This window comes from Plutella xylostella, chromosome 17 (genome assembly GCF_932276165.1).
Source record: "Plutella xylostella chromosome 17, ilPluXylo3.1, whole genome shotgun sequence".
NCBI lineage: Eukaryota > Metazoa > Arthropoda > Insecta > Lepidoptera > Plutellidae > Plutella > Plutella xylostella.
In genome coordinates, this window is record NC_063997.1 from 2364008 (window position 1) to 2376617 (window position 12610).

The following is a 12610-nucleotide window of genomic DNA, read 5'->3' on the forward strand; positions in this document are numbered from 1 at the left end:
TGCTTGCATTTTGTATTAGACGTGGCTGACATATCCCTGCATTTTCTACACCAAATCAAACGCAATGCTTTATTTTAACAATTCCAACTTTATTATAAAATATACATATCACATTGTACAACGTTACAATTTTATAATTTAAAACTTGCTTATAGCAAAAAGTAATTAATAAAACATGTGCTATTCTATGTTAGGTACGCTGTATGTTCTAGGTTTGTTTTCCAACTACCTACAGGAGTTTTTTTTTTCCAAAATATTTTGTTTTACTATCACAATACCTACTATCAGACTTCATTCACCAACTGATCACAATCGTAGATTTTTTTCATATTGTTCCTAAGAGTGGACACACTGTTCAAATGATTGCTGTAACGTTTTTGAATACCATAAGAGTGGTTGCTAATTCGTAAGCTAAGACATTTTTTCAACACACTGAAGTAACTCCTTTTAGGTTTAACTGCAAAAAACATAGAACTTTTATAGCGCAAATAACAAACTACTAACTATTAGGTACTTAAATAAGTTATTACAACAAACAGTAAGTGGTATTTAATGTCGTTACTAGCGACTTCTTACGTTTAACTAAGTAAAAGAGTTACTTTCACAAAAATACGACTATAATACATAGAATATGAGATTAAATAGATTCAACATTTAACATAATTATCAAGGTTGGCATAGTATTATAACAGTCCATAACGCTATAGATAGATCTAACGTATGTAACGTCAACGAGACTGTAATATGTTTAAACATTAAATGGGCATGAAACGGGATATTCAGGTTCACGTAGGTTTACAAATTTCATTCCTAGTAGACATGGTAATTTTGCCCTGGCTTTCCAGGTCAAAATATTTATGGTGGCATTTTACTGTCCAAAACTAGACTGTTGATAATTTGAAAAACTTTATCCCGTTCATAGCCATTACAACATCTAAGTAAGTAAGTACCTTTATTTCTAAAATAAATAGTTATAAAGTAGGTACTGAATCGTAACAGTAAGACTTCTATGTAAGCTTTAATAAGAAGCTACAGTATATAAATAGGCTATAATAGAAGACTAAAGTTTTTTCGCTAGTCAAGTTCAACATTTATGATACAGATAAAAGAACAATAACTGAATGATGAGATACTTAAAAACAACGCTTGGACACGCATGATGCGTGGCAATTTGAAAACCTCCCGGGGTTACCACCACCGAACTATATCTACAACTATATAGCACAATAGTACAAACCTTAAGCAGCATTGCTTATTTGTCAAATCTGACGTAGCTTGTATGGATATGACAGATGTTTGACACATAAGCGATGCTGCTTAATTATTGTTGATTGCTAACGTGTCGGTGGTGGTACGGTGGCAGTACTCAGTTTCACACTGACAGGACGCGCTCACTAACAGTACAGTCAGTTGCATAAGTAGCTGTATACTTTTGTACCTTGTCAAATTACCTACTAAAAAACGAAGAATGAATGAATAGGCAGTTTGTGAGTTTGACAAGGTACAAAAGTGTATAGCTAGCTACTTATGCAGCCGATTGTACCTAAACACAAGTGAAACTCTAATTGCCTTTCCCCAAGTCCTCGTCCAGCAAGTCCTCGAGTTGCTTCACGTCGGTGACGGGCAGCGAGCACGCGTAGCGGCGGCACACGTAGGCTGTTGGACGGTCGTGCTTGGGGCTCAGCACTGGAATGGGAATAGGAAGTTGTTTGAATTTTTGAAATCCGTCCATAATTTTATCGGGCTAGGTTTTAAAAAGCGCGCCTACTGTACGGTATCACGTACAGTCGTACATATTAGATTATACATCGTATTAGGTAGTCAGTAATAATAATACTGACCAATACGGAAATACCTTTTACCTACATGCACATATTTAAATAAAATTAATTATAGAGATAAATCAGTGATTGAACATACGTATAACATGCGTCTTTCACTCAACATTCATCACGACCCGACCTAAATACTGTAGGGGGAATCTCTGTCTCCCCTACACCTACTGCTCGTAGATAGCGATGACTCAGTCCTATGACGTCACGCGCTCGCGGCTGGTACTGACAAGGGTTTTTTGAACTGCTACAGTTAAATCGCTGTATCTTATCCATTTCTTGTCCGATTTGGATATTTCTTGCACCATAAGTCATGTTTTTTACTGCCGTCGATCTACATACTTATAATGATTAATATTCCTTATGGACACTTACGTGTATCATTCAGGCTAGGATCGTGGACTGCGAGCACGCGGCCCGGCAGCAGGCGCGAGCGCACGGCGCGCAGCAGCGCCAGCGTGCGCGGGTCCGAGCACCCGCCCGATATCACCACCTGGAATAGTGGTTATGTGGTTGATGATTTATGTGTATAGGGTATTCGATAAAGGGTGAAGTAAACTTAAGGGGGGTCTTTCTGAACTAATATTCTTTTACGACGTCACCTGACCAACAAAGTTACTCTGGAGAAAATAACCTAATACGCACCCAAGAGGCGTGTTTTGAAACTATACAAGGCCAGAACGCAGAGGTTGGGACTGCTCGCGTATATTTTCAAATTAAAATGGTGCCATGATTTACTTGAAAGTATACAAGGCCATTACGCACTAATCGCGTATATTTTCAAGTAAGTTGGGCCAAAATTATGGCTTGAAAATATACTGCAGCAGTTACCACTGCGTACTAATCGTGTATATTTTCAAGCGCCCAGCGGCAATGCGAGCACTTGAAACTATACGTGATTAGTTACCAGGTAGCCCTTTTGAATTGATGCTCTCTCTTTCTTTCATGCGAAATAGTAATAAGTCTATTGCTTTCTAAACATTGCATCATCATTCCGCACTTGGCATTAATTTCGTAACGTGTTTTTTGTTTACACCGTAAGTTAAAAAGTAAATTGATATTAAATTGTAGAACTGTTGTAATAGTAAAAATTATCTCATAAGAGGGTGTAGAACTGTAAATGTAGGGTAATACCTACTACACTCACGAGCAATTAATAAGTCCAAGTAGCAAAAAGTCAACACCAAATGACCCTAATTTTTTTAAACCATTAAATTTAAAATTTGATCAATATTTACTATTTTAGTTGGTTATAATAATACAGGGTGTCCACTATCTGGAAAGTCAGGGAAAGTCAGGGAAAAGTCAGGGAAGCTCTAGGTGGTCAGGGAAAGTCAGTGAAATTGATGGGCCACCTGGAAAGTCAGGGAAAAATTACCTTTTTCGAGCATAATTTTTAGTACTTTCCCTTACTAGTAATACTTATTTTTTGTGAAATAAATAAGACATGAAATAAAATCTCGTTTAGTTTTGGAATATTTTTGAGTGATGCTAACTATTATATAATAATTATACGATTAAGTTTTTTAAATCTACGTGAATTAATAAAATATGACAGATGAAAAAAAATTGTAGGAATTCCAAAAGATTAGATAGATTCAAGACTCAGCTGGTAAAATTATGGCTCGTATATACAGATTGATGCAAAAGAGGGTGACTCATCTCACCAATCAAAACAAATTTAGTTTTAAAACTTTTAGAAGTTTGTGATAAAAAATAACGTTTTGTTGGTGCAGACGCGCTGCAGCCGCGCTCATTAACTGACTTTGAAAAAAGGAGCCTCCTCCTCTTCTCAATTCGCTAATTATTATGTGCGTCAGCGAAACCGCATACGCTGTCTCCGCGCGGCATCTATTAATCAATAATATATTTTTTTACTAATTTAGCAGAGCAAAACAAACTTTATTATATTTTGTACTGCATGTTTTATCAAATTTCATAAAAAAATACTTACACAACTAACAACTTTGTCAGGCAGGAGAAGGCATTAAAAAAAATTGTTCTGTTTTAATTTCTATTTCAGTTTCAATTTCTACTTCGATGGTAATCAGTCTAATTTTGGTCAGACTATTAAACTAGGCAGTATAGCAACTTGCTGCAAGGCGGATGCATATTTTTGCGGAAATTTTCAATATTCGCACAAAAAAGTTGTTAAGAATGACCTAAGGCCTAAGGCTTAAGAGGAAACCTCGAGAAATAGGTATTTAGTAAAACATTTGCTATCGTTTGTGTACTCATGCCCCAGGGCCCGGGTGCTAAGTATAGAGATAAATGCAGCTCGTGACGTGACTGACATAGGTACTTTCCTTGATAAAATTTCGGGAGAAATCGTTATTCACCAAGTAAATATTAACAAATCTTTTTGATTTTGATGTCAATCGCTTCAGAATAATATATTATAGAGTTGTAGGTTTCGCTTTAAAAAAAACATTGTTTTTGTTTAACGGCGCAGTTTTGATCACAAAAATTGCGTTGCTTGAGGTGCCTATAAGTTTAATTTATAGCAAATTTAGAGAAAAAAAACTATAAACCTAGTAATTTATTCACACACACACACTCACGCCTTGTACTAATGTACTCCCTGGCGGGGTAGGCAGAAGTGCATTGCTGCACCCACTTTTCGCCAGATTGTTATGTTAGTCCCAATGTAATAGGGGGCGGGCCTATTGCCATTTTACGGGCACATCCAAGACCCGAGAACAAATATCTGTGTTTAAACAAACATCTGCCCCAGCCGGGAATCGAACCCGGGCCCTTCGGCTCAGTAGTCAGGGTCACTAACCACTACGCCATTCGGTCGTCTTAGTAATTTATTGTGTCTTAAATATCCTAAAAAATCATGGAGATTCGATAATATTTAAAAGTTGAAGAACGTTAGTGTGTGTTAAGTGCTATACTTCCCTCTTAATATACCATTTTTGCTGACCCTGTATACATATTTTACGCAATCGAGTTTTAATAAGTGTCAAACCAATGAACGCAAAACTTTAAAATCAAGATTTTGTCTTCAAATTACTTAAATTAGGTTTATATTTTGATCTTTGGTCAGGGAAATTTTCTGAAACGGTCAGGGAAAGTCAGGGAAAAGTCAGGGAATTTTTTGGAGCATTCTGAGTGGACACCCTGTAATATTTTGATGCGCTGTTAAATGCACTTTAATATTGCCGACGGCGTCATTAAGCTAGTTTTATCCGTTCAGGAGTGTAGTAGGTATTAATCTTAATTCATTTAAATAATAAGATATTAGTAGGTATGCTTACTTGCAAGTATGATTGCTATAAATATCAATTTATCAATCAAATTAGAGCTTGTTCATCTTCATTTATTATCATTTTATAGGTATGACAGGCAGAACAAGTCAATTGTAGTCATTTACATTTACCGAAATAGTTAAGTAAATTAGAATCAGCATGTAGGTATAAATTATATGCGACAAGTACGCCAATCAAGCAATATGCGTAATAGCAATGTATATTTTCAAGTACGATTCAGTAAATCCCAACTTGAAAGTATACGCGATTAGTACGCACAAATCGTGTATATTTTCAAGTAAAATATTTATTTTTTTCACTTGAAACTATACAGTGCTAGTACACTATGGGTGCGTTCTGGCCTTGTATAGTTTCAAAACACGCACCCAAGAGTCATCCCTTTCGGCTTAGTTCAGGGCTAGTAGCAGTAAGCTGAATTACACCTTAGCAAGAGTTAAATAGAATAGATTTCTGCATAACATCCATTTGTCCTTACTTGGCACAAAAGGTAAACAATCTTTGTGTGTCTTTTTAATCAAAATATAATTAACTAAATAAACTACAGCTAAAATAAATTGTTTAATTACGAAATTAAAAATGTTTGCTAGTAAGTAAAAAAGACACACAAAGATTGTTTACCTTTTGTGATAAGCAAGAATGAATGCAGTATACCTGTGTAGGAGAGTCAGTGTAAAACACAAGAGCAGACATCATCTCAGGCAGCGCCGTGGGCGTGTCATTGAGTCTCTCTGCAAAGAAGGTGAGCAGCTTCCTCGCCATGTCCCGTTCTTTAGCGCCTCCTTCTAGCGCCACGCTCTTGTCAGCGTATGCGGATAAGCGGAGTAGATTGTGGCAGGATACCGAGTTGCCTGAGGGCTCGGCGCCGTCTTGCTCTGGAAATTAAGTGGAAACAGTATTTAAGTAGGTGTCACAGGCGATGCCGCTAGACAGTGGTTGTGGTGTGACGCAAGAGGTCCTGAGAATAGCACGTTTAAACGTTGGTACTGCCTCAGCATTCATATTCAAAAGATTTATTATGTAGGTACTTGATGAAAGATTAAAGGATTTATGTTGATGATAAACTGCTCAATAGCGAAGCAAGTTGGTACAGGGTGGAATTTTATCAGTGAAGTTCGCCTTGCCAAGTTAATGTACGGTGGCCTGCGCCTAAAAGTATACAGGCGGAGTTTTTAAAATAGCGATCTCAAGCTCACATGCTGCTCAAGCACATCCACATAAACACCACTGCTACACACATCACACACAACACGTCCCCGGATTTATAACAGATGTAGCTGGTCCCTTCATCATCAGGATCGCTATTTTAAAAACTCCGCCTATATACTTTTAGGCGCAGGCCACCGTACCTACCCAATAAAATTTTAAATCACAACAATACTGGTTCATAACTTTTAGTTGTGTATGTATGTATATGTATTTAAGTACTTTAGTATCTACACGTATATAGCAAAGCTATTTTCGATATCTCCGAGTTGATCAAATACCGAAGTTTGCTAGAATATAACATAAATAACCATGTACCATAAAACTATTTCAAAAATGACTCACCAGCCTTCAACCTCAACACAACGGTCGCATCACCGGCCGCGCAAGTATAGTACCCTCCACTCTGCGCGTCCCAGAACAACTCATCCTGCCTGCCCTGCAGCTGCCGCGCCCACTGCAGCCAGCGCTGGTCTAGCGACGCCTCGTACAGGTCTAGTAGACCCTTGATGAGGTAGGCGTAGTCTTCTAGGAAGCCGCGGATTGGTTTTGCACTGGAAAGAAAGGTTAAATTTATTCGTGAGTAGAAATTATGTTACGAACGCCTTATAAATGTGAAAGTTGGAGTGGTAGTAGGGCTGGTAATTTATCTTGTTGTATATTTTTTTAGGGAAGACACTGATAGCACAGTTGTGGTAGACTAATTCAAGAGTAGAGACCATGAAAAGGCTAATTTACGCGCCTAGGCCACTGGACCAATAAGGACACAAGAAGGAATACTCAAATATACTTACATTTGCGTTATCGACCCATCCTCAGCTCTGTAGCATGAATGAATCAATGACTTTGTCTCTTCATCATACAGGTACTGTTTGATGAACTCTGCAGTTTTGATGGCGTCTTCTACGTAATCCTTTTCCCCCAGTCCTTGACCAGCTCGCGCCAGACCTGACATCATCAGGCCGTTCCAGCAACACAGCATTTTGGTGTCCAGATGCGGACGCGGCCGTTTCTGACGGGCGGCGTACAGAATCTCGACACATTCAGCTATAGCCTTGTTAAACTCCTCTAGACTTAGATTGAATTTTTGCGCAGTCTTTTCTTTGCTTCCGTAGACAATCAGCACATTCTTGCCTTTCAACTCTCCGTGAGGGTCGCTGGATGGAGATATGTTGCCTTCCTCCTTCACTCCGAAATAGTCGGAAAAAATGTCGAGGTATGGGACACCCTTGACGACTTTACCCTCTAGTAGGGTCTCAAGCTCATCATATTCCCAGACACAAAATGCTCCTTCTTTCTTGTGAGTGGCGTCGGCGGTCGGGTACGAGTCAGCATCCTCGGCACTGTAGTAGCCTCCTAGCTCATGCCTCAGATCTCTGTTGACGTATTTGATTATGTCCCTAGTCACGTCGGCATAAAACTCATCCTTCGTGGCAAGATATGCGTCAGTGTAGGAAGCGGTTAGTTGTGCCTGGTCGTAAAGCATTTTCTCGAAGTGAGGCACATGCCACTCGTTGTCAACAGAGTATCGCGCAAACCCGCTGGATATGTGGTCGTGGATGCCGCCCTTAGCTATTTTGGTGAGAGTGTGCAGACACATCTCCAGACATTTCTTCCCCTGTGGGTTGCTTTTGTCGCGAGCGTAGAAGTGGAAGAGGAAGTTTAAAATAGAAGCTTGTGGGAACTTTGGGGCTAAGCCAAAACCTCCAAATTCCGGTTCGAAAGAATCGGTGAACCTCTTGACACATTTGTTCCAAGCATTTTCCCCTGGCACAGTCATATTTGAGCCATTCTCGCTGATAACAATCTTTTTGAGAGCATCTATAACGTTAGCGCCCACTTCTTCAAATTGCGCTTGGTTGTTTTTCCATTTAGTGGCTATGGATAGGAGTACTGATTTGAAGCCGGGTCTTCCGTAGCGATCAGTGGGAGGGAAGTAGGTGCCTCCTGTGACAGGTTGGAGGTCAGGGGTGAGGAATACGGACATGGGCCAGCCGCCACCACCTGATGTGGCCATCACAAACATCATGTACACTCGGTCGATGTCCGGCCGCTCCTCGCGGTCAACCTTGATGTTCACATAGTGTTCATTCATAACCTTAGCTATTTCCTCATTCTCAAAGGACTCTTTCTCCATGACATGGCACCAGTGGCAAGTGGAGTACCCGACTGAGAGAAATATTAGTTTATTCTCTTTCTTTGCTTTATCAATGGCTTCCTGTGACCACGGATACCATTCAACTGGGTTGTGAGCATGTTGTAGGAGGTAGGGTGACTTTTCATGAATGAGAGAGTTGGTGTGTTTCGGATTTTCAGACCCCTGACTGGATTCCCCGCTAGGTGTTGCCATTTTTATAATGTTGTCACTGAAGCTTCTTGTTAATATTGGTACTTTGCTGGGTCCAAATGTGGTGTATCTGCAAGAAGTCAGTATTTTTTATCTGATTATTATTGAAATTTCATTTTGATTGGAAAACCAAATGACATGTATCATAGTGAAGGGATTGGCAGAGATTTAGAGGAATGTAGACTTTTTGGGGAACAGCATTTTTTACTTAGAACAATGTTAGAGTTCTGGGACAATGATGCCCCATGAAAGGAAAGTACTTTGAATACTGAAGACAGTTTATTTTACTGAAAGAAGACTTTATATTAAAACATTATACTCGATCTGGTGCAATATGTAAGTATTGTAAAAGCTAACCATAGCGGATGGCATCCAATAGAAAAAACAGAATATTTTATTAATTTTTATTCTATTCTACAGTAGAATATCTTAATTAGTTTTTGAGATAGAATATTCTCGATGGATTGTATTTTGTTATGAAGTGCTAATCAATCAATAGTATTCTGGCACTGTTCCTTGTATTTCAATTCCTTTGCCACATCAAATACATAAATAATACATAGCCAAATTAAGCCCTGTTTATTTTCTAAGGCAAAGATACTTACAATGTTTATCAACACAATAAATATCTTATCTTTACCTCACATATCGGAAGTTTAGGATACATGGTCTGATCAATTAAAATAGTTTTTTCCATATTTACTGAGTAAAGACATGATAAATCATGCAAATAAATTTAATTAAAACAAGGTCATGCAATAAATTGGTCAAATGATAATTAGACAACAAGATAAGGCTACGTACTTATAGTAATTTATTAATTTCGGTTCTATCTAAGCCAATGGCTTAAATATGTAATGTAGTTAGATATTACAATAATAGTTTACCTTTTAGGCAAGTTCAAGTCACGGTGAATGCAAACAGGGTTAGCCAAGGGTTCCTTCGAAGAATTCTGGCTAAGATTTATATTCTTCAACTTGCCATCTCCAGATGAAAACCTCCGCAACAACAGTACGGCTCGGCCACTGTTAGGCATAATAATACCCACAATGTGATAGGTTTTCTCGGTTTTAATACATCAGCTCTGTGATAAGGCCTTTTCTATCAGAAGAAACTTGATAATTTTGCTTAAATAATGCGGTAACACGGTGCAAATTCACATTGAAGTTATCTAACAACGCAAAAATAACAAGGAAGTGAACTGAGAAAGAAATTAATTAATCAAAACACTGACCATTGCATTGACACATTGACTTTGCAGTAGAATTTGACAGCAGGATGCAGCTATACTTTTTACATGGGTTAGAAAAGGACAAAATTTTGCGAGAGAATTTGTGTCTGTGAAGCAAGGACTCCGAATAAGGCAGAATAAAATTATGCTGAGAGGAAATCTTTCAGTCCAACAGTCCATTTACATCGCTGTGCTCAGCTAAACACATTTTGATCGTTCGATGTTGTTTAGACCATATAAATAATAAATTAATGGATTAGACTGAAAAATTCAGAATAACGCACCAAGTGAAGTATCATAACGTAAACCTATTGCTAGTTATTTTTAATCAGGCGTCTTTTCGTATAGGAATAATGCATTGTCTTATACATATTTCCATATACTTAAGGCAATTAATGGTAAGTTTTGGTAGGTATTACAACTACCCAAAACACAAAGCCGATGTTGAAAGTGGTGACAACGACAATAAAATCTACCGTAAGGCTACCTCCTCATATTTGGGTACCTACAAGTATCTACCTAACTATCCGACAAAACAAAGTTCCCCTACTCGGTTCTACCTTTACTACTATTAGCTACCTAATAGCTGCATCTCCTAATGTGCAAGTAAAGTCATTGCTCCAAGGGGTGCATGCAGCATTCACCCCATCTTCACAAGCCCCACGCATGCGCGAAACCTGACGCCATCCTCACTTTCACTAGGCAACGTGCTGCATGTTTTGACGGATTGCGTCCATGGACGATATCGGCTCGGGGTAATGCGTTCTTGACACGAAAGACTGTGAGTAATTGCCTAAAATGACCAGTGTGAAGTGCCCCTTATGATAGTGATGTGAGGACTTTATTGCGATGACTTTTAATCGGGTGAGTGTAAGGTTAATTGGTTGTTAGGATGTTTTGAAGTTGAGGTTAGTGTGTGCGGTAAATAAATATAAGTTTCCATTAGGCTTCTTAACATTAGGAAACAGGAGTAGTCAGAGGAGTACGTACGTCAGAGGAAGCTTAATCTCAACTTCAGTAGGTACCTATGTGGTAGGTAGTAGGTACTTAGCTAACTATTATTGAAGCAAAAGTTTTTTATTTCCCTACTAAAACGCTAAGATTCTACTACCTACCTACCTAGCTGATGCTACACCAAACCATTATTTATCTTATCCGTCTTGTAACATAGACTTCCCTACCAAGTAAATTATATTTCTACTGGGTATTACTACAAAATGAGACTTGCCCACCTACTAGAAACTTATCCACGCTAATCCGATTCCTCCTAAAACGGCTGGGATTACCCAATAATCTTACACCTACGAAACAAAAGCCGATCGCTACTGGCAGCAATATTTCGTCCGGTTGCCATGGCAACCGCGAGAGGGGTCGTGGCCCGGCCGGGGGCTGCACTTGCACCCCCAGCTGATTGACTGTCTACGATGTTATGGAAACGTAATGTTATTTGCCGGTGGATCCGTGTAATTGCTTTCGGTCATTGCGTTTACGATCTAATTAACCTGGCTTGCGTCGGGATAATGAGGAAGTAGGCAACAAATGGTAGGATAAGTTTTTGTGTTAGTCATGTAAAACTGAAAAAGGGACCCCTACATCCTTTGATGTTACAAATTAACAATAGTTCAGTAGGTAGGTCGGTGTTGGGTGTTTCAGGTTCAGGTCACAAGTAAATATTTTTACCTACTTACTTACCATAATTGGCCTATGAGGGCTATGAGTTATTTCACTGCGTTGCCGCTGGTTCTTAGTTAGGTAACAAAACAATAATGTTTAGTTAAAACCACCCTTTTGTTTTTAGGTCACATAAAAAAAGCCCCAAGTAAGTTTGAGAATAGCCAACCTATTTTATTATTCATTGCTTCAGAATAATTTGAATTCAGCTTGGCAACTAAACGAATTTGTATTATGTTGGGCTATTGTGCCATTCATTATAATGCGGCAATCTTATTAGAATCGTTTAGGGGAAAGTGAGACCTTTTGTTCTAGTTGTATAAGTTTAGCCTTGAAGTTAAAGCTGAATTAACGAGGTCCGTGTTAGGTACTTACTCCTAGAGGTATTCAAGTATTTCTAAAGCCTATAACTAGTATAGTTGCATAAAGAAACTAACGTAGAGTAGGTACCTGATAGTAGATATGGTCGATTGACCCAAATGTAGAGTTTCTGTCTGTCTGTCTGTCTGTCTGTTACTCTTTCACGCGAAAACTACTAAACGGATTTGAATGAAATTTGGTATACATATGGTCTGGACCCTGAGAAAGAGCATAGGCTACTTTTTATCCCGAAATTCCCGAAGAAAACTTTTTCAGGCGAAGCAAAGCTCGCGGGAACAGCTAGTACTTAATAAAATAAATGTAAATACTTTACTTACTCGTATTTAGTTAGACTAACCCATTAATGTTATCAATGATTCAAAATCATATGTCTTCAAGTGGTAATTAAATTATTGTAGGTAATGGTAGATGTAGGTACAGATGGTCTTATTATGCCTGAATATAAATTCTAAAATATATTTTAATTGGAAAGAAAGAAAGAAGAAAGAAAATGGTTTTTATTGCCAAACACAATAAGTACTTAATCCTAATCATTTTACACATAGAAACCATAAATTTTTAAACAATAATATTATTATAGTTATATAAAACAACATAAAAAATTACTTACTTACTACTTATTCATAGGTGTACACTAGTTTGTTCCGGCAATTGGAAATACGCTCAGCAAATG

At 38.3% G+C, this 12610-nt stretch overlaps 1 protein-coding gene across 1 annotated transcript; it reads right to left on the reverse strand.

Annotated features, from left to right (window-relative positions):
* Positions 1-68: 68 nt before the first annotated feature.
* On the reverse strand, positions 69-9882 carry LOC119691379 (spermatogenesis-associated protein 20). Its single transcript, XM_048626729.1, has 7 exons — positions 9542-9882; positions 7102-8724; positions 6653-6861; positions 5756-5976; positions 2208-2325; positions 1570-1686; positions 69-457 (listed from the first exon to the last, which is right to left on the reverse strand). Exons 1-7 carry the CDS (start codon positions 9688-9690, stop codon positions 285-287), a joined length of 2610 nt encoding a protein of 869 aa, XP_048482686.1. The 5' UTR covers positions 9691-9882; the 3' UTR covers positions 69-284.
* Between the last annotated feature and the right edge of the window lie 2728 nt (positions 9883-12610).

Coding starts and splice junctions, on each gene's coding strand:
- LOC119691379 (XM_048626729.1), bottom strand. CDS start 9,690: ATGCCTAACAGTGGCCGAGCCGTACTGTTGTTGCGGAGGTTTTCATCT. Junction 8,725..9,541: donor GACTTGAACTTGCCTAAAAG/GTAAACTATTAT, acceptor GACTTCTTGCAG/ATACACCACATTTGGACCCA. Junction 458..1,569: donor GGACGAGGACTTGGGGAAAG/GCAATTAGAGTT, acceptor TGTTTTTTGCAG/TTAAACCTAAAAGGAGTTAC.